This window comes from Erythranthe guttata, chromosome 2 (assembly GCF_056151865.1).
Source record: "Erythranthe guttata isolate IM_541 chromosome 2, IM_541, whole genome shotgun sequence".
Lineage (NCBI taxonomy): Eukaryota > Viridiplantae > Streptophyta > Magnoliopsida > Lamiales > Phrymaceae > Erythranthe > Erythranthe guttata.
This window is the reverse complement of record NC_142534.1, coordinates 3,045,144-3,065,981: the sequence shown is the minus strand read 5'-3', so window position 1 is coordinate 3,065,981 and position 20,838 is coordinate 3,045,144. Positions and strand designations below refer to the sequence as shown.

Sequence of the window (20,838 nt, the reverse complement as noted above, 5' to 3'; positions counted from 1 at the left end):
GCATATGCGCAAAGAAAGCACAACTTTAGTCGAAGAAACCTAATCACATGTTTTTCGTTAAAAAAAAAATTATTCAGTGATTTTAAATTTATTATTATAGTTTTTATTTTAAGGGAGGTGTTTGTAATATTTCTGAAATATGAGAGATCTATATGGAATTAGATCTGATTTTAGGGGAGGACAATGTAAATTACCCAATACTTGGTCAAGGGTGAAAATGAAATTTCAAAAAAATCAATACTTTTAAATGGGCCAAATGTTCGCTAATATCAAACCTTGTAAGGGATGTACGCATAACTTTTAAAAATTGAGGGATCTAGATGTAATTACGTTTAATCTCAGGGAGGTATGTGTAATTTACCAATATGATCACGAAAGATAGAAACGTATTCGGTATGCCAGCTGTATTCGATTCACTCTCTCTCGCTCGCGGCTCGAGCCTTTTGCTGCTCCTAATCTAAGTTCGTTACATTTATTTCTCTCTCTTCTCACACACAGACACACACACAAACACACACTGTATCAGAACAATCAGTTGAAGGGGTATGTATATTGTGTGCTGCAGAAATCTAATTCAATAAAAAACGTAGCGTATTGATTTGGGAAGAAATTAAATACGTGCATATATTGCTATAATTCGATGTATACGTACACCTAGAATATACGCGTACGTATATATATATAGAGGGATGACGGAGGAGGGATCGGAGAGGGAGAAGAGGGGGTTATCTTCGATGGACTCGATGGAGTCGCGCTGGGTGTATCAAGACGAGGAGGGCTCGGAGATCGACAACGACGGCGACGGCCGTGGCAGCGGCGGAGAGGAATCCCCGCTGCGCGATTCCGACGACGAGGATAATGCGGAGCAGAGGTTGATCCGGACCGGGCCTCGGATTGATTCGTTTGATGTTGAAGCCCTCGAAGTTCCCGGTGCCCAGAGAAATGATTTTGAGGTGAGTTGATTTTAGGTTAATTTTTTTCTGTCTACAAGTTTACAAACGTTTCTTTCCTCTGCAAGTTCATTTGTTTTTTTTGTTAATTCGTGTTGCTTTTTATTTCCCTATAAATATGTACAAATCCACAAGTAAGTCCTCCGGCTAAGCATCCTTTCAGTGTTACTGATCTCGCGTCGTGACTACGTATAAGAACAATATCATGAACATAGACAATAAAAAAATGCAACTTTATCACCTTCAGAATGCTTCAACTTCAAGTATGATCTGTTTGAGTGTGAATACATTTATTTCTTTGTTAAGCTTGTAAAATTCTCAAACCAAGCTCAAGGATACTGTTTTATATCATGCAAAAACTTCTAAGGATGATACACTTTTCGTCCAAAACAATCTTTAAAACCAGGTTGGGCCGTCATATAAGTCATTTGATTCGTGATTTCCATTGACAAATGCATAGTTTACGTCTAATTCACACTGTGGCCAATTATGACTAATTGCAATAGATAAGAGAACCCGGAACTGTACTCAACTTACTTTGCTACATGAGATAAACTTTTAACCACCAACACCTTATGGCGCTCCAAAGACCCATCAGACTTATATTTAAGTTCAATTCAAAACCCACTTACATCCAACAGGAGTCATCCCTTTTGGCAAGTCCATCACCTTCCATGTTACATTGAGTAAGAGACATCTAGAATTGGATTTTTGGTACAAGATCTATCACCTTCCATGTTACATTGAGTAATAGACATCTAGAATTGGATTTTTGGTACAAGATCTATCACCTTTTCTAAGAGCTATTGGAAGATCGAAGGACTCAATTTAATCAAGTTTAGAAGTACTGAACTCAATACCTACGGTTTTTTGAATTAAGTGGGCTAGACATAGGACATGAATATATATATATATATATAATATATATATATATATATATATATCGTCACATTCTTGCGGATCTTTTTATGATAAGTCAAATATCTTCCTTACAATATGGAAATAAAAGCATTGATAACCTGAAATTTCCAACAATATATATTAATTCTTATAAAGTCCGACTCTGAGAACTAAATTCTTTTTCTCTTCCCAAAGAAATAGCAGTTGTACTTGATATTGACAATTTCATGATTAATAATGGCTATTATTTTGGTATCTTGATTTTGAAAATAAAATTGCAGGACGCCACTTTGGGCAGGAGAATCTTACTGGTCTTTCAAACACTTGGAGTCGTTTTTGGCGATGTGGGAACTAGTCCGTTATATACCTTCAGCGTGATGTTCAGCAAGGCACCCGTCAAGGGGAATGAAGATGTTCTGGGTGCACTGTCCCTAGTTTTGTACACCTTAATTCTGATATCACTGATCAAGTATGTTCTTATTGTTCTTTGGGCTAATGATGATGGTGAAGGTATATTGCATTTTGAACTTGCCTTACACAATGATTTTATTTACAATTAGGTAATTCATATGTCCATTCACAGTTTAGATGATGTAGACTTCGTGTTTGTTCATTTTCTTCAGGTGGTACATTTGCTCTGTACTCATTGATTTGTAGGCACGCTAAAGTTAGTCTTCTGCCCAACCAATTACCGTCAGATGCTCGCATATCAAGCTTCAGGTTGAAGGTTCCATCAGCTGAACTCGAGAGGTCTTTGAAAATAAAGGAAAGGCTTGAAACTTCTCTGACACTGAAAAAGCTTCTTCTAATGTTGGTTCTTGCTGGCACTTCTATGGTGATAGCTGATGGTGTTGTTACGCCTGCGATGTCAGGTGATTTTAGCAGATTCATCTTGGTACATTTTATTCCCTAGAGGATTTAGCATTTTGCTATTCATAGAAAGGAAGAAATTCAAAGCAATATTCATTTGTTTTCTATGTTTGCTGCTTGAAGTTAACAATGAATTCTATTTATATATGTGCAGTTATATCTGCTGTCGGTGGCTTAAAAATTGGAGTCTCTGGGTTTAGTGAAGGTGATTGATCATTTTATTCTACTTTTTTTGTTCAGCTTCTCAAATCTTGTAGCAGGAATTTCAGATCATGAATGCAAGCTAGTATATTCAAGAAACAGTCCTAGTCATTGACTGTGGTTGTTTTGTTAGGAGTATCTGAAGAACATAATTTCTTCATTCCACCCTGACTTTTAAGTACAAAGATACAAAGTACAGTCTGGTCTAGTAATTGTACACTGAAAGCAGTCTAAAATATTAGGACAATGAATCCAATACCATTCAATTATTTGAGTCATGTGATTTGACTCTAGAGATGGCTCCTTTGTAAATTTAATGAGGAAAATCATTTCTGATATTGTTTATGTTCCATAATATTAGATAAGACTTTGTTGATTTGGTCGCTATATTGCCAATTTATGACAGAAAATGATGCTCCCCGTGTACTTCTTGTAAGATGAGAAGATGTCAGCTGATGAATTTTGGGTGTTAACCCAATGGGATCTTTCACATACCTTCCATAGTTCATTTAAGATGTATACACCAAAAGCCTCATGGTTAGGTGGTTGCCGTACGGTTCCCTGACCTAGAGCACATTGTCTTGAAAATTTTGCAGTTATGTGTTCTGAAATATGACATACAATTACAACTTGGCTTCTTACATTTTATTTAAAATGACCATAATTTTGCAGTATTAGTAGTCATATACTCATGCATTTAGTGCGACCCGTGTAGCATAGCTGGTCACTTACAAGGTTCAGTTTTATGAAGTGCAGATCACGTGGTGATGATCTCGATTGCGTTTATTATAATTTTGTTCAGTCTACAGAGGTATGGAACAAGTAAAGTGGGGCTTGTAGTTGGTCCTGCTTTGTTTATATGGTTTTGTTCTCTTGGGGGCATTGGCATATACAACCTTGTCAAATATGATACGAGAGTTCTGCAGGCATTCAATCCAATTCATATCTATTATTACTTCAAGCGCAATTCAACCAAGGCTTGGTACTCTCTAGGGGGTTGTCTTCTTTGTGCAACAGGTAACTTCTGAAATACGCTTTATGTCGTTGCCGGAATTCCATAAAATGTATACCATACTATATATTTGTTTAATTTCGAAACTGAATCTAGGGGCTGGCTTATCTGTGATATGGCATAGAACTGCTTATGTATGACTAGTTCATTAGAAGTGAATATGTCTCTAACTGATTGTATTTCTATTACTCATTGTAACATTTCTTCTTATTAATTCCTGATGATCAGTTACATGACTCAGGTTCTGAGGCAATGTTTGCAGATCTTTGCTATTTTTCTGTAAGATCAGTGCAGGTAAGGACTAAGCTGTTTGCAGTTTTCCCGTCCATTTGGGTTTTGGTTTCAATGTTATAAAAGAGAAACTTTCTTTCTTCCTAGATATGTAATATTTTCTTACCAAGGACTTAATTTCTTGTGACAGCTTACATTCATGTTCCTGGTATTACCTTGCCTTCTTTTGGGCTACCTGGGTCAAGCTGCATATCTTATGGAGAACCACGTTGATACTACACAGGCTTTCTTTTCTTCTGTTCCAAGTAAATAAACTACGACCCTGATATATGTGTTGTGGATGTATTTTAGAAAGACTGTTAGCAGATCTTAATCATCTACTATGGATATGGCTAGTTCATGTCATAATAATTGTTACATTCTAGGTTCCAGGTTTTAAGTTATGACACTGAGGAGCTGATAATTCATTTCTAGGCATGAGTTAAATTGACCAGCAAGTGATATTTGGGTGGTTCTCTTTAATCTGCTGCAGGTGGAGCTTTCTGGCCTGTCTTCCTCATAGCTAATGTAGCTGCACTGATTGCTAGTAGAGCTATGACGACCGCAACTTTCTCTTGTATTAAACAATCCAGTGCACTCGGTTGCTTTCCTCGCCTTAAAATCATTCATACCTCGAGGAAATTCATGGGCCAGATTTATATTCCAGTGATGAACTGGTTTCTTCTGGCTCTGGCCCTGGTGTTGGTCTGCAATATCTCAAGCATTTATGAAATTGGGAATGCATATGGTAAGTCTCTTATCGCTTCTGTTCGAAATTTGAGTTATTTGATTATTGTTATGCTTGTTTCATTTACCTGGATTTACGGTTGTCTATAATTCTGTGCTAAAATAACGTTACATTTATGCTTACAACTGACCTCGTATATATACTATTACAGCCATTGCTGAACTGGGAGTCATGATGATGACTACAATCTTAGTCACCCTCGTGATGCTTCTGATATGGCAGATAAATATTTTTGTTGTGCTGAGTTTTGCTATTCTTTTCTTGGGATTGGAGTTAACCTTCTTTTCTTCAGTTCTGTGGAGTGTGGGGGATGGAAGTTGGATCATACTGGTGTTTGCCGTTGTCATATTTCTAATTATGTACATCTGGAATTATGGAAGCAAGTTAAAGTATGAAACAGAGGTGAAAAAGAAGATGTCGATGGATGTGCTGCGGGAACTAGGTCCTGACCTAGGAACTGTTAGGGCTCCTGGGATTGGCTTGCTTTACAATGAGTTGGCAAAGGGTGTACCTGCTATATTTGGGCATTTCCTGACTACTCTACCTGCTGTGCATTCGATGATCATATTTGTGTGTATAAAGTATGTTCCTGTATCAGTTGTGCCTCAAAATGAAAGGTTTCTGTTTAGGCGAGTCTGCGCCAAAAGCTACCACATATTTCGTTGTGTTGCCAGGTAAAATTTGTTACCTTTTTTTTCGCTCCCCAAACTTGCTTGTTGTACCTCATCTTGTGTATGGATAATCTTAATTCATTCCAATTTAATATTCCTATCTTAAGTAAGGTTTCATTCTTTTGCATTTGGGATTCTCTGGACATTTACATTTGATTTCTTGAGTTTAAATTTCAATAGCATGTCTGTTGTGATGTTTTTCTTGACTTCCGTGCATTACCGCTGATGCCAGTATCCATGGGGTTGGTCTTCGTTGACTAGTGCTTTTTATTCTGGGCCCCACATAGTAGGCTACTTCGATCATAGCTAGATTCGATAAAAAAGATATGGTCCTGCATCATAATACGATTTTTCAAATCTAGTTACACATGCTTTTGCGATAGAATACTGCCACTTAAAGTATTTGGGGCTGATAGAAAGAAGATTCCGTTACTTCATAGATTATTGTTTTGACTCCTGCCATTAACAGGTATGGCTACAAAGATGTTCGCAAAGAAAACCACCAGACCTTCGAGCAGTTGCTTATCGAGAGTCTTGACAAGTTCATTCGGCGGGAAGCTCAGGAGAGGTCCCTGGAGAGTGATAGTGACGACGATTCAGGGTCCGAAGAAGACCATTCTCTATCAAGAATACTAATAGCTCCAAATGGGAGTGTTTACTCACTGGGTGTCCCTCTCCTGGCAGAGTTCAAAGATACGAGCAATTTTGGTGCAGAAGCGCGTGCGTTAGAAGAAGGGAAGCTAGAGACTTCTTCTTCTACTGATCAAATTAGTATTGATGCTGAGCAAAGCCTTGAGAAGGAGCTGTCGTTCTTACGCAAGGCAAAAGAGTCTGGTGTGGTGTATCTTCTTGGTCATGGAGATATTAGGGCGAGGAAGGACTCTTGGTTTATTAAGAAGCTTGTGATCAACTATTTTTATGCTTTCTTAAGAAAGAACTGCCGAAGGGGGACTGCAAATCTGAGTGTTCCGCACTCGCATTTGATACAGGTAGGAATGACTTATATGGTTTGAAGTTTGCTGTTCATTGCAGCAGTTGAGTGTGTAGATTCCAATCGAAACTATCGTGGTTTTATATAGATAGCCTCAGCTGACTTTTGAGAGCTCCCGTTCGATGCTATATTTCGAAATTTTTAGCAGTTTTTGCTCTGCTTGTGATTTGATCGTCACAAAAAGGTGGTTCAGAAATATTGTAATTAACACATTGATATGAAGTGCGATTTTTGGCCGTGTAATTCTTCTTCCGGGTGACTTGTTTGATGCATGTAGCCTCTTTAAAAAGTTTTTAGTATACCAACTCTGACATATCTGGGCATTGAAATTGAGGATGATAGAATTGACCTGCTTGTACTTCATTCATGATAGCAGTCCATTGTTCTTGCATAATGCCATCTCTTATGTGAAATTTATTAATTTGATTTATTTATTTTTTTAACAACTGCGCTTAATTTCCCTAATAGTGGACGAGAATTTTTGGCAAAATAATAAAAATAGTAAAAAAACATATATACAAAAAATTCTTTTTCAAAATGCACCATGAGCAAACTGTCAAACGACTTATATTGCAAAATATTATAAATGCAAAATATTCAACTCCAAATGTACATACAAGCCAATAACAAAACCATTTCGACTAACTTCTCATCCATCAGCGGAAATTCGACAAGTTGTTTGATGTTCATCATGTTCTTGAACTTTAGGTAGATTCGAGCAAAAGTATTTAGAGGAATCGGATACACCAAACGGTTTCTCTTCTCACTGCCTAAGATTACGTGTTTCTGCCTCACCCACCATCTCGTGTTAATCTCGTGAACAAATTATTTCAGTCAGCCGTATAATATTGATGCTGACAAGGCGTTATCTAGCAGGTGAATATGGCTGCTGCAATTTCTCACTTTCACTCCCACTATCTTTTTCAACGTCTGAAGGGGATTTGATGTTCAATGGTGATGTTTTAAATATATCTTTCTCGATCGATTTAAACTTGAGTCTCAAAAGTAATGAGTTGGACATTACTCCAATAGAGCTGAAACCCATTAGTGCACCGGCAAGTGAAGGTGACAGCATGGTTCCGGTCACAGGCAGCAATGTTCCAGCTGCTACTGGAAGTCCGACCTAGGAAAGACAAACAAAAAGGGTATTATTATAAATCATCTTTAATGAAGATATGAAGTTGCATAGTGGGGAGAAAGCTTACGATATTGTATGCAAAGGCCCACCATAGGTTTTGCTTTACGGTCTTCATGGTAAGTCTACTAAGCTCCAGTGCGTCGAGTAACTGCATGACAAAGGCCGTCAAGAGCAGGCACAGATAAACACATATATATAGATATAGTTCACAAAATCTGCTTCTTATGCACATTAAGCTTACTACATTCACCAACTGTAAATGGTTACTTAGAATCATCAAAGTGCCGTTCGTTTAGTAGTTCACGATAGTAATTTAACTGATCTTCTAAGGCCTCTTTTGGTTGGGGAGATTAGCCACGATTAACTAAATAATATGGACTTTGTTTGATATTTGGTATACCGAATAACTTTCCAGGTCGACCCCGGAAATATTATGTTATCATTCATGGCTTATCTTGCCTTTAAGGATTTTTGTTTATTCGACCTTCCATGGTCCAATAATACAACTGAGTTTCATTAGATTAGTCAATTTATCTTAGCGAATCCTATCTTGGCAATCAAACGAGGCCTAATACTATATCTTCTTCCTGCAGTCACATTTTTCTGCGTCTACTTCACTGGTATTGATAACAGGTATGCAAGCGAATATTATCAAAATGGCAGACTAGAGCCTCAAATCCCACAATATACTATGATACATATATTCAAAACTAATTAAAAGAAAAAAAGAAAAAGAAAAATTAAGAGAATTGAACATATTGAAGGACAAGATTTCGAACATATTAAAGGAAAATATTTCTGAGATGAAGCCAGAGCAACTTTAATACCTGGGACAACCTGTTCTGCATTAGAACAATCGAAGATACCTCACTAGCAGCCCCAACACCTCCACCAATGGCAATACCTACATGCGACGAAGCCAGGGCAGCTGCATCATTGATTCCATCACCAACCATAGCTACAACGTTCTGACCATCCTGAAGTCGGATTATGAAGTTCTTCTTTTCATCAGGTTTGACTCCATGCAGCACCTGTAATCAACCATCTATTTAATATGGTTGCTTATAAAATGGAGAGACTAAAGATAAAATGTCTATCATTTGAATCTGAGAATTTTATAGTTCGTGTACTTCCAATGTTTCTTATGTGTACAAAATTTTCCATATCTCCATCTTAACAATGCATGATTATCACAAACCTATGCATTCAAGTATTCCAATCGTTTGGTAACTGTGAAAACCAACTTGGCAGAAATAATTAGTTATTATCATGTGGTTGGTATCAAGATCCCCCATCCAGTTGGAGAAACTAATAAACTAATCCAAGCTCAGAGGATAGTAACTTAGCCAGAAATACTAAGTGACGATTCAAGGTAAGCAGGAAGTGGCTAGCAAGTTTATGTCATGTAAATGCTCACCCTTTCCCTCGGAATACCAACAGCAGATGCAACATATTCGGCGGCACTTTTCTTGTCACCAGAAAGCAAATAAGTATTGATCCCTTGACGAGTCAATGATTCTATAACATGCTTGGCATCTTCTCTGATTTGGTCCTCAACGTAAACTACTCCGGCAAGAACACCATCAACTCCAACATACACAACTGATTGATTCTTAAACTCCTCAGCTTCTTGGAATGGACTGTCGCCGACTACCCCATGCCTGCACGGGTTAAGAAAGCTGATATTTAAAAAAACTTTGAGAAAAATGTATGAAGTAAATGTATTTGCAAGTGTGTGGTTATACATGGAACTGAAAATTGCAATTCCAAAATCAAGGCACCAAGCTTGCGAAACACCAAAAAAAGAGTTAACAACATGCTTCTGTCAATCTTTTGACGGAGTGGCCAAGCTGCAAATATCTGGTGATATATGGTACTAAAACTGATCATCTTACAAGAAGGGCATTGAACTTGTATACATACATTTTAATAAGATTTCACATCCAAAATTTCACACATGATGTCACGGAAAGTTAACATAGTCAAAGAGCTTGGTAAATCTAAGATGCTACTAGTTACATAAAGTATTGTTAGAAAACTGGGAACAAAGAGTACAGGATCCTCCTTTCAACATCAAAATATAACAATGGATTAAGTGATTCAGGAAAAAAAATGCAAAAATACCATGAAGAATGAGAATTAAGTGGTTGTAATACCTTGATGAGTAAAATTATAGAGCTAGTGGTGAGAAATTTTAGCTAAAGCTTACTTGACACCAGAGATAATGAAGAATATTGAAATTAATTACCTCTGAACCCACTCCAGTGTACCAACTGCTACCTTTTTTTCATCAACAGTTGCTACCGCGCCAGACCCAGGTTCCTCGGTAAATGTTCCTTCAGTTACCTACAAGTAGAATCCTTAAAAAATCTAAATATGTTCGCTAACAATATATGGAATTAATTTCAAAAATTAAATGACGGGTATCAAAAATTGATTAGAAGTCCGTTATGTATATGAAGGGTTGACAAAAAATGTTATCTGTAGAAGACCAGAAAAAGTTCCCCTTAAAAGCATCAATCAACTTTGTTGTTTAATTATAGCAAGGTGGAATCTAATTTTAACCTGAAATTACTGCAATCAGACCTTCATATTTCTGATTTCATGATATAATCTCAAAGTAGCACCAATAGACAAATAATATACCTTCACATTTGGACAATTCAGAGCCTTTGCAGCATTCACAATTGCTTTTCCAATTGGATGAATTGTACTAGATTCTACTCCAGCTGCTAACTGCAGAACTTCAACTTCAGACCAGTTATGTCTTGAATTTGAATCTAATCTGCATTGAAGTAGGTTCATTATTATCTTGAAGGAGATAAATTACTTTTAGTAACTAAAATGGGCACAATTAAAATGCAATAATACACTTCAAGCTATCAAAGCTAGTATTCTATAGTGTACTTAGAATATGCATGTCATACATCTAGAAAGATAAGTCAACCGCTGAGCCCACTCTAGCTCAGCCATACCACCCAGGCTGCAAACCGCACGAGAAGGAAGCGATTACAGCAAGCAGCTGGAGAATTAAAGCTTCATCTATTAATTTCCCAACCCCGAGGCAGTTTACTCGGCCCATCCCATAGTTTCCATAACTACTCAAGGTTGTGTGTGACTCTCTATAAAAGGACCACCAGTTCTATGAAACAAAACAACATTAAAAATATATTTATTGCCAGATCGTGCTAGCAGTATGTGAGGTTCATCCTCAGCAGATGGCGCTGTTCACTTACAGTCAAATGACAAAGCAAGTCATTTGATCACAACTATGCACTCCCATCCTTGACCACTTTTGGGAACCGTAACATCATTAGCTCTGGTGTTGAGCTTGATACTGCAAGGCAGTCATCTATTTAGTCATCCCAATACATTCCTCTTAAGAGCAATGAGTAATGACTCTCCTCCAAAGTCTATTTCCTTGCTGGCAAAATTTCCTAGTAATTTATAAAAAAGAATCTGGACTGAATTTATTGGCCTGTGCTCTGTCTTATATAGTAGTGCTCATATATTTGCAACTGCTTCTCCATTAAAGGCACAGGAGGTGAGCGTAACAGGACAAAAGCAAGCAAACTTTGAATTTCATGATTACTCCTCAGCACAACTGTAGAAATTACTATCCTTATAGATTTGCAAGCAAAAGTTAGAACGTGGAATATATATGAATCACCTACTACACTGAGATCGACTTTGTGGTGATTTTTAAACTAAGGTCAGATATAGGTGGGACTTAAGTAACTAAAAGTGTAGCTCAATATTATTTGACCAAAATGGCATAATTAAATAGCAAAAATCTGTACTCAACTCTGAATTTGCATATTTTTGCCCCCCTTGTATCACTACTTTAGTCACAGTAGGTTTTCCAATCGTTAATGTCCCTGTTTTGTCAAATACAATTGTGTCAACTGTTGAAAATTTTTCCAAGATACTTCCACCGCGCAAAAGCAGTCCTCTTGTGGCACCAAGTGAAGTTCCGACCTGAATATGTCAACTAATATTTAGCTAGCAGTACAAGAAAGTTAAGATTCAGTGAGCATCGACACGAATCAAATGTATATACAAATATTACCAGCACAGCTGTAGGTGTTGCTAGCCCAAGTGCACAAGGACATGCAACAACCTGCACTCGGCAAAAGGAGATAGCTCACATCAGCAAGTTTAATAACGGAGTTGAACCAAATTCACACATTGATAATTTAAGGAAATCTTTTCAAATAGTAGATCGAGATTACAACAAGTACAGAAACACTGGAAAAACCAAATTTTCTAGTCAATGCAAAATGTAATATGAGGTTAAGTTGGAGGTGGCTCAATCTACCCATTGGCAAACATGTGAAGTCTGATAAATACTCTTTAAAATTTAGTGCCAAAGCTTAAGATGAGTAGCATACTGTACCAGAACACTACAGGAAAGTTGCAACGCCAATGACATCGAACTTCCTTGGTGAATAGCAGCTGGAAGAATTCGTGAACCAAAAAGATTCCAGAACATAAATGTGGCAGCGGAAAGGGCCATTACCCCATAAGTAAAATGACCAGCAACCTAAACAAAAAATAGCAGCATTAATGTACTGTGACTGGAATAACAGAAAGTGTAAATTGTACTGCATGCATGATGATGAGCTAATGTAAAATAAAAAAAAATAATTGGTTGGTCACAAACATGATAATTGGAGCACAAGATAATGGATCATAGGCACAACTCTCTTAGTTCCATGTTGCAAGATTTGGTTTCACACCGCATAACTTAAGTTTGTAAGCCGTAAAGCAAATTTATGGGTAGTGACAGACACGGATGGATGATTGTAGTAGTTGGGCTGATTCAAGGAGAGGTAGAGATTTCCAACATGATCTGACCCAACAGAAATCTAGATAATAGTTACAAAAATGAGATGGATCAATTCACAGCCAGGTTGGTCGAACAAACGAAAAAAATAAAAAGACCAATTAACTTGACGACCTGACAATAAATCTACGTGACTGGATCTTATTAGCTCTGATGACTACCATTGAAAGAAGATGTAAATGGTGTAACATTAGCACATCCATATCCTCACTGGGATAAAATGCACAACAATTTTAAAAAAGATTCCAACGTTTTAAAAAAGGAATTGAATTAAGTTTAGGTTTTAAAAAAGTCAACTCGTTAGATTATATGCATACCCAATTAATTGATGTGGCAATATATCATTATAACATTCGCCACAATTGTCTATCTTCTCACATTTTAAAAAACAAGTTATAAAGAATGCATAATAAAAGGAAAGAATGGATGAAAACTTAAACATAAATGAATGAAGATAAACTCAACCAAAACAGCTTCCACTATATGATGTGGAGATTTTCTTTAATCTTGTGGGGAAGCTTATACGTTGTATCTACCGAAGGATAACAATTAATAATATGCAAATATTAACAATATTCCTAATTTTATTTGAGAACCAAGAAAAGACGATCGATTTCCACAGATTTGCGAAATTTCTTACAGCCTTCTCAGCATATAGAGCTTATAGAGTAAGTAATGTAAGGGTGCATATATCATAATCAAAGTATAAAGAGGAAGTTCCAGGTGATGAACCTTGTCAGCCAACCGTTGTACAGGAGCTTCCCTAGTCTGTGCATCTTCAACCATCCGAACAATGTCCCCAATTGCAGTCTCACCACCTGGCCTCCGCACCTCGATTGTGATTTTTCCATTTAGGTTTATGCTTCCAGCTGCCACTTCAGCCTTATAAAAAATGCATCGTTGATTAAAATAGCAATTCCCGAAAAAAAAATATTACATCCCCAACAAGTTCAAAGCTGACAACGATTGAGATGGTCAGCCCCTCCCAATTCTCAGGTCCGAACCATGTGAGTGAAGGGGGAAAAGGATGAAATTAAATAAAACGATAGAGCATAAATTCAAATTTACTTTCAATGAGTTCAAACTTTAGAAGGGGTATTTGGTATGTGGGCCAAGTTTGTTCTATGAGATATAAGTGAGGGATGGATAAAAGTTATTACCTTAGGGTCATAGAAAACTAGTATTAAACCCCATGTTCCAAAAAAAAGTTTAAACAAAGCATTTGTGGAAAATTTCCTATATGTCCTCTGAACTTAGATAATGATTCCCTTACACACACTTTTACCACTCTTTCTTTGAGCAAACAAGGCAAGTGATTTTCTTTCCATCTACCTTTACCTTCCATACAGAGTTCCTTCATGCCAGACATAGCCAAAGAGGCTACCCCTTCAACGCTTCTTTGCACCATGATAGTATAAACTATAAACAGAAAATGCAAGGAAAAAAGTATGAAAATATCATTACCCCGGGTAATTTAGTGACAGGTAGAGGCTCCCCTGTAAAACTTGACTCGTCAACACTGCTCCTGCCTGCTTTAACGATTCCATCAGCTGGAATACGGTCCTACAAGCATGATAACAATGTATGAGAAATCAATGTGGAAAAGTATGTGAATGAGCATCATATTGTTAAATTAATAGACCGCTACAGCAGCACATACATATAAGATAGTGATTGTTTCAATAGAAGTATGACGACCTAAAGAAAGAGCTTCTCATTCGCAAACAGATATCCGCATTTAATGAGCTCCATGAAAAAATAAGGGTGACTACAAGGTTGTTAAAAAGACAGTAGGCAATACTTACACCAGGCAGGACAATGATTTGATCTCCTACAATGAGACTGCTTGAATGTACTTCAACAGTTGAGCTCAATTCTTCTGCATTGCCATTAATCAACAGACGAGCTTTTGATGGCAAAATACTGAGAAGGCCAGTCATATCACTGGTTGCTCTTATCTTGGCTCTCTGTTCTAGATTTCTCCCAAGTAAGACAAACGCTATCAACATAACCGGTTCTTCAAAGAACATTTTCCATCCCTGTGCAAACAGAAGTTTAATTACCAGAACGCAGCTTCGGAAACCAACCAGACAATATATCTGTATAGCCATCCCTAATAATTATCAAGAAAGTTATATGCTTTGGATAAAATTAGGTATTGCTTGCGATGTTTCTATTAACGTCCAACCAAAACGCCGTGTAGGAAGTTTAGTTAACAAATTACCAGTTTTGGCATTAAGGCTGCCAAGGAACTGACAGCAAAGGATGATAAAGCCCCAAGGCCAACCAAAGTATTCATGTTTGGGGCCCCTCTGAGAAGACTTTTCATACCATCCACAATAAGTTGGCGGCCGGGGCCAAGCAATGTAAAGAGAGACAAAGACACATGGAATCCTGTGGAGTGCAATGCATGGATCCATGCAGCCTTGGCTCCAACGAAATGAGAGAGATGGCCAAAGATGCACACAGCACAGAGAGTCCAAGAAACAATAAGTCCACGACCTGTTAATAGCAAATTTACCATCATGTGATGTGCCAACATATTGGCCTTAAATGCAACAAATGATTTAAATCACGTGTCATCAAACTCAAACGTCTTAAGTTTCCAGAAGAAGTAAATTAAAAATCTTCCTAAAAATCAGAGGCATGGTTAACTATATAAATTTTATATACATTAGTTATTAATACCATTTACATACAACAGAACTTGCTTCATAACATTCACAATGGTATCACTTTTCTCTATCCTGTCAACATTTCCACCAAAACATACATTTTGAGCATATATTATCAGATTTTTTTAACTAACTGCATGTTGTAATTGACATTATGCAAAAGCATAACATTTCAGGGAAATGCAGGTCTAAGATATACCAACACACTTGTAATTTTTCTATGTTGAGTTCCACCGTATCTCTTTCTTTCTATTCCCATTTTTTTATCAGCAATCCCATTTTCCGAATAATATTTATAGTAATATAGAGGGGCAAGAAAATATTACCACTTTTCTTTAGCAGCTCACGCTTCTCATTTATTTTCTTCTCAAAATTCTCGTAGAAGTTCACCCTTCTTAAATCTGCCAACAAAACGAACACTGGATATTAATAATACAAATACACAACCCAAAAGTTAGCTGTAGAAAAAGTGTTGAGTTTAAAGTTGTATAAATCACAAAAAATAAGCAATGTTCAATCATGTACTGCCCTAGGTAGCAGAGTCTGTTCGGTATCTCAAATGCTCGTCTACAGAGGACGAAGTATGTTTGGGACCACTAACATTAGACTATTGAAAAAGCTTTACTACATCTAAGTTGGTGAGTAGAATTTGAAAGATAATTAATGAATAGGCAACCTTGATGAAAGTAGCCAGCCAGAAAAGCATTATAAACACTAGGCTAGGCTTTTTCCAACAAACCACTGGGGGGCTTGTGCTTTCACAACAACATTAAGAGCACCTCCTCGAAGAAGGAAAGTATATGCACATCAATGGAAAGATAAAAGGCTGTCTCTATACAGAGTCCAAAAAAATTGGATGTTCCGCTCACCACATAACAAGAAAATTTAAATGTCATCTGGAAGTCCTGGTACTCCATTGTCATCCAGATACTGTACGTGTAAACGATTTCCCAATTCAAATTTCTTGAAACATCACTATCATTAAAACTATTTACTTACTAGACTCGATCTTTAGGATACAATTTACTCATAATACAAAATGTGCACAATTGCAAAAAACTGTCAGTTCTACATATTCGGTTATCTATAAACCCTCCCAACATACCACGAGTACAAAATACTACTGAACACGCACTTCATTTTTTTCTGAGTCAGCTGGGATTTCATTTATATAATCTAACATCCTAAGAGTTGATGACCACAAAAAAGTAAATGATGAGGTTGCGCGCTGGATTTCTATTCTAAACACCTAAAACTGCATCCGCACTCAGTTCGGGTCTTTGGGAATGTATATGAATTTTTACATTTACACAGCTGACACCAACCAAATGAAAGAGGCCACACGGTTTTAAAAATGGAAAAGATCGTTTCCCTACTTTATGGAAAAAAGCAACACAAATTTGACAGTAAGATCGAATTAACCAAAAAGTCAAACAACCAAAAAGTCAAACATTTCCATATGTGCTCATGGCCAGCCACATTTCAGTCGAATCGCATTCTCAATTATGAGTAAAACTGTAGTCTGTTCCAAACTTGATCACTAATTTCTTAATAATATATTGTGTCAAGATGATAACCTGGATCTTCTAAGCAATAGAGAAAAACCAAAACAGTCTTCTACAAGATCTCAAGTTGATCTAACTATTAACATGTGGTCCCTCCAGATGCATAAGTTTTGCAAGATTTATCTCAACGAATATCTGACCAACGGTGCTCTGCAAACCAAATTGTATATTGATGCACTAAGAGATTCTAAAGTAGAAATGCTATCAAAGTTAATTCTGTGGCTCAAATATAGATTTAAAGAACTCATAGTAAGGGAATGAAATAGCATGAATCATTTGCAGATATATCCAGAGCTCAGATTTCATTAGAAAATTCAAGAGAATCAAACAAGAATCTCAAGAGAATCAATATACCATCATACCGTGTTACGAATTTATTATGTTTCTCCATTACTAAATTTTATAGGAATTTGGTGAATACAAACTCTGATACATATTTTGCAATGCAAAATACAAACAAAAGGAAGCTTCGCCTACAAAAAGATTGTTCATTACACAGCTAAAACAACCATTATTTTCCCTAACAGTCTCCCTTGCAAAAGCTTATACATTAATCCTTTTGGACAAAGGAAGTCAATCTAAACTTAAGTTTAGGAACAACAATATTTTAATAGTAAATCCGCTCAACAGGATAGAAATGCCAGCCTTCAACAAATCCACCACTAGAAGCCGAAGAGACACACCTATTGATGAAAAAACTATGTGATTAGAATATTTGGGACTGACAAGAAGGTCAAACTTGGACTAGAAAGATGCTACTGAACATGTATAGAGCTAGGACATACCATGAAGGAGAATGGTTGTCTTTACAAGAATCTGTTGCACCCTACAACTGAATATCCCCTTCAATAGCTTCCTGATCTGCCAATTTCCCAAGAAGCTATGCATAAGTTATACGAAGGCCAAATGTAATTTTTGTTTTGTCTGACTCAAAAATCTAGGTACTATGTTTCCATTTTTTAGCATATAATAAAACAAGTGTTCTTACAAAGATGGATACCATAGTTATATTTCTTTTTTAAGTTCTACGGATGGTTGTACGTAATACAATACAAAACGTTAAGCATATTCCTTTCGTCATTGCCACCTTACATTAATTAGCTGTCTTTATCCCTCGCAAACACTAGTTTATTACGCCTTATATTGCCCAGCATTGGAAAACATGAAGAGAAAAAAAGAGTACTTCAAGATAAAAGATGAATTGTATAAGAACAGCATTCTTGTAAAAACAAGATTAAAAACAGCTTACAGTTAGACCCGAGTGCTGTTAGTTAAAACTGCAATTTACAAATTCTCCATTTGCCCATTCATTTTATTATGGCTTGAAAAAACCAATACCATATTTAATTATCTTCTAAGAGCCTGATTTTGGAGAGCAGAAGCACAAAACGACCATCGGCTACTTTTACCACCGTTCTCATTGTAAAACTAGAACAAGCGGGCCACCAGAGATGGTATGCAAGAATTCTTGTTATTATCAACCATTCACTAACAGACTTATCTAACATTGAATACGAGTATCTATCAATGAATCGGACGAGCAACCACTAGAATAGGTTGCCCGTGCATCACTCTAGTGTTGCAACATACGGATAAGGTAAGATTGCCAACAACCCTAAACAATTAAGTCAAACCAAAATTTTCATGGGATCAAGAGCAATTAAGTTTCTCATTGCAGTAATCTATCAACAACAAAGAGCACCAAGTTACAATCATCAACTCATCAATGTTCATAACATAGTCGCATGAGAACGAAGGACAAACATTGCATGATTATAAGTGCAAAGAACTGTGAAGTAATTAAATATCCAATTAATAGATACAAAAATGCAGACCTCTGAGATTGGATTTGAAACCGCAATTAGTCAAATGCTTCGCGAGGGCCTCTCCTATATCCTCTCGCCAGTTAGGTACAACCTTGGCTTCAGATGAAGGCCATACAATTGCTGTCTCGGTAGTGAGATTTACACTAGCTGAAGAGACCTGCGGCTGTTCATAATTTTAACAGTTTAACTATTAATCATTTTTTTTTGAGTAAAAACTTCTTGCAAAAGAAACTTCCAAGTTTATCCATATCATTAAAAACCACGAAGTTTCTCAGCTAATTATCCTCCCATAAATATTTCTATCTCAGGCAAATCAACACTAACTTTTAAAGTTAAGATTGGTTATCCAAACATAATTTATGGTTTACTAGGTTGACTGCATTACCACTAGTATAGGAAAATTGGAATATCGGGAAGAAAACATTTTAAAATCTCATGCTGAGTGCAAGAATTTTATCGCTACCTTATGTCGGCCATTAGTATTTAATAAAAAATACAAGAAAGACACTACAGGAGTTGCACAAGGAACGGCAGAATCTCCATTTCAAATTTAATAGATCAACAAGAAGAAACTTTTTTCTTGCTTAAGAACAATAAGCACAAGCTATATAACACGTGGGATTTTTAATTTTCGAGTATTTAACTTCTTTCCTTCTCAGATACTCCACGGATAATAAAAAATAAAATAACATGAGAAGCACAAATCAACAAGGTGTGTGGAATGAAATATAGATGCACCCTAAAGTAGAAGCACTTACTTGACTTTCTAAAATTCTTTTCACGCTTGCTGCGCATCCCCCACATGTCATCCCCTGCAACAACAGAGAAGTTAATTATTTGAACACGAAAATAAAATTTCAAAAAAAAAGGGAAAAACATACAAGTTTTTATACATATATAATCAAGAATAAGCCAGTACTCACTTCAAAGCCAATCATAAGCCAGAAGAACAACGAAATTTTTTTGGGGTCAACAGCAAATATTTTAATTAATTAAATAATAATATTGAGAAAAGAGAACGCAAAGCAAAAATAGCAGTAATAAGAAACTAAGTTTGAGTGAAGTGCTTACTCCAACATCGAGAATGATTACTTCAGAACTCAATGGAGAAGCACCCGCAGCCCCGGAAGTCACGGCGCTTGCCTTAGCGTCGCCGCCTTCAGCCGCGCCATCTCCGCCGCCGCCACCTCCACCGGCACCGCCATCGATGCCATCAAACCCTCCGCCGCCGGACGACGCAGACCTCACAGAAAACTGCAACCGGTTCCGGCGCAGGTCCACAGAGTCATGTCCCCGAACCAAATGACCCGGCCCGAACCGTCTCAGCTCGACGCGCCGACTGAGTTGGAGGAGAGCGATTTGACTCGGGAGAGTGGTGGAGAAGCGGCGGTGGAGGTGGGCGATGATAGGGGTAGAATGGGAATTGAGAGACCTGGTGAGTGCCGCAATCGACATTGTAGAAGCACCAGCAGAAAGCAGTGTTGACTCCATAACCGTTTTTTTTTTTTTCTTCTCGCTCCTCTTTCTCTCTCTAGAAATGCGTGTAGCTGTGCGGCTTTTTCGGCCAAGCTTTTCTGCGGCTTCGGATTCGGAGAGCGGAGAAGAGTGTAGAGAGAGAGGCGAGAGTACAGAATTAAAAGCGCTAGTTAGGTGGGAGCGCTTCTTTGTTGATCATCGTAATTAATTTACTTTTGTTTTTTAGCGTCTTCTTTTCCTTTTCTGACAGTGTGAAGCACGTGGCCGTTAATCCCAGTTTCCCAAACACGTTTTACATGATTAAATATTTATTTGAAACAATATTTACTTTAAACTTATTTAAATTGATGTAACGAAATTAAGATGAACTCGAAATCTTAGTCCCACCTTCCCTTTGTATCTCACGGGTGTATTTATACATGTCGTATGGAGGTGAGCTCCCTCTCTGTCTCTGGTTATATTTACACATGGGTGTAATATGATTGTTTCGGGATGTTTGTTTGCGGAATGCGAGCTGTCATGTTCTTTGTGAGTTCAGTCCATTCAAATGAGGAAGACTCGAGAATGTGATCGCTTCCTTTTAAATCATAAGTCGGCATTTTCATAGTCCATTTCATTTTACAAGTTTTTCATCTTCCTGTCTATGCAACGAATACAGTCACATCCGCTGCCTATAATTAATATACGTGTATTAGTGGG

General features: G+C 37.2%; 2 protein-coding genes across 2 annotated transcripts; one reads left to right on the top strand and one right to left on the bottom strand.

Annotated features, from left to right (window-relative positions):
* The first annotated feature begins 273 nt into the window (after positions 1 to 273).
* Positions 274 to 6,856, top strand: LOC105949550 (potassium transporter 7). The gene is made up of 10 exons (XM_012972848.2): positions 274 to 953; positions 2,132 to 2,360; positions 2,474 to 2,722; positions 2,875 to 2,925; positions 3,678 to 3,938; positions 4,175 to 4,227; positions 4,355 to 4,469; positions 4,697 to 4,951; positions 5,103 to 5,625; positions 6,092 to 6,856. Exons 1-10 carry the CDS (start codon positions 690 to 692, stop codon positions 6,633 to 6,635), a joined length of 2,544 nt encoding a protein of 847 aa, XP_012828302.1. The 5' UTR covers positions 274 to 689; the 3' UTR covers positions 6,636 to 6,856.
* A 285-nt stretch (positions 6,857 to 7,141) lies between these two features.
* On the bottom strand, positions 7,142 to 20,524 carry PAA1 (P-type ATP-ase 1). Its single transcript, XM_012972847.2, has 17 exons — positions 19,735 to 20,524; positions 19,422 to 19,475; positions 18,673 to 18,826; positions 15,599 to 15,673; positions 14,822 to 15,099; positions 14,403 to 14,636; positions 14,062 to 14,160; positions 13,330 to 13,479; positions 12,148 to 12,294; positions 11,821 to 11,871; positions 11,557 to 11,729; positions 10,398 to 10,536; positions 10,000 to 10,097; positions 9,169 to 9,412; positions 8,579 to 8,782; positions 7,819 to 7,899; positions 7,142 to 7,736 (listed from the first exon to the last, which is right to left on the bottom strand). Exons 1-17 carry the CDS (start codon positions 20,152 to 20,154, stop codon positions 7,479 to 7,481), a joined length of 2,859 nt encoding a protein of 952 aa, XP_012828301.2. The 5' UTR covers positions 20,155 to 20,524; the 3' UTR covers positions 7,142 to 7,478.
* Between the last annotated feature and the right edge of the window lie 314 nt (positions 20,525 to 20,838).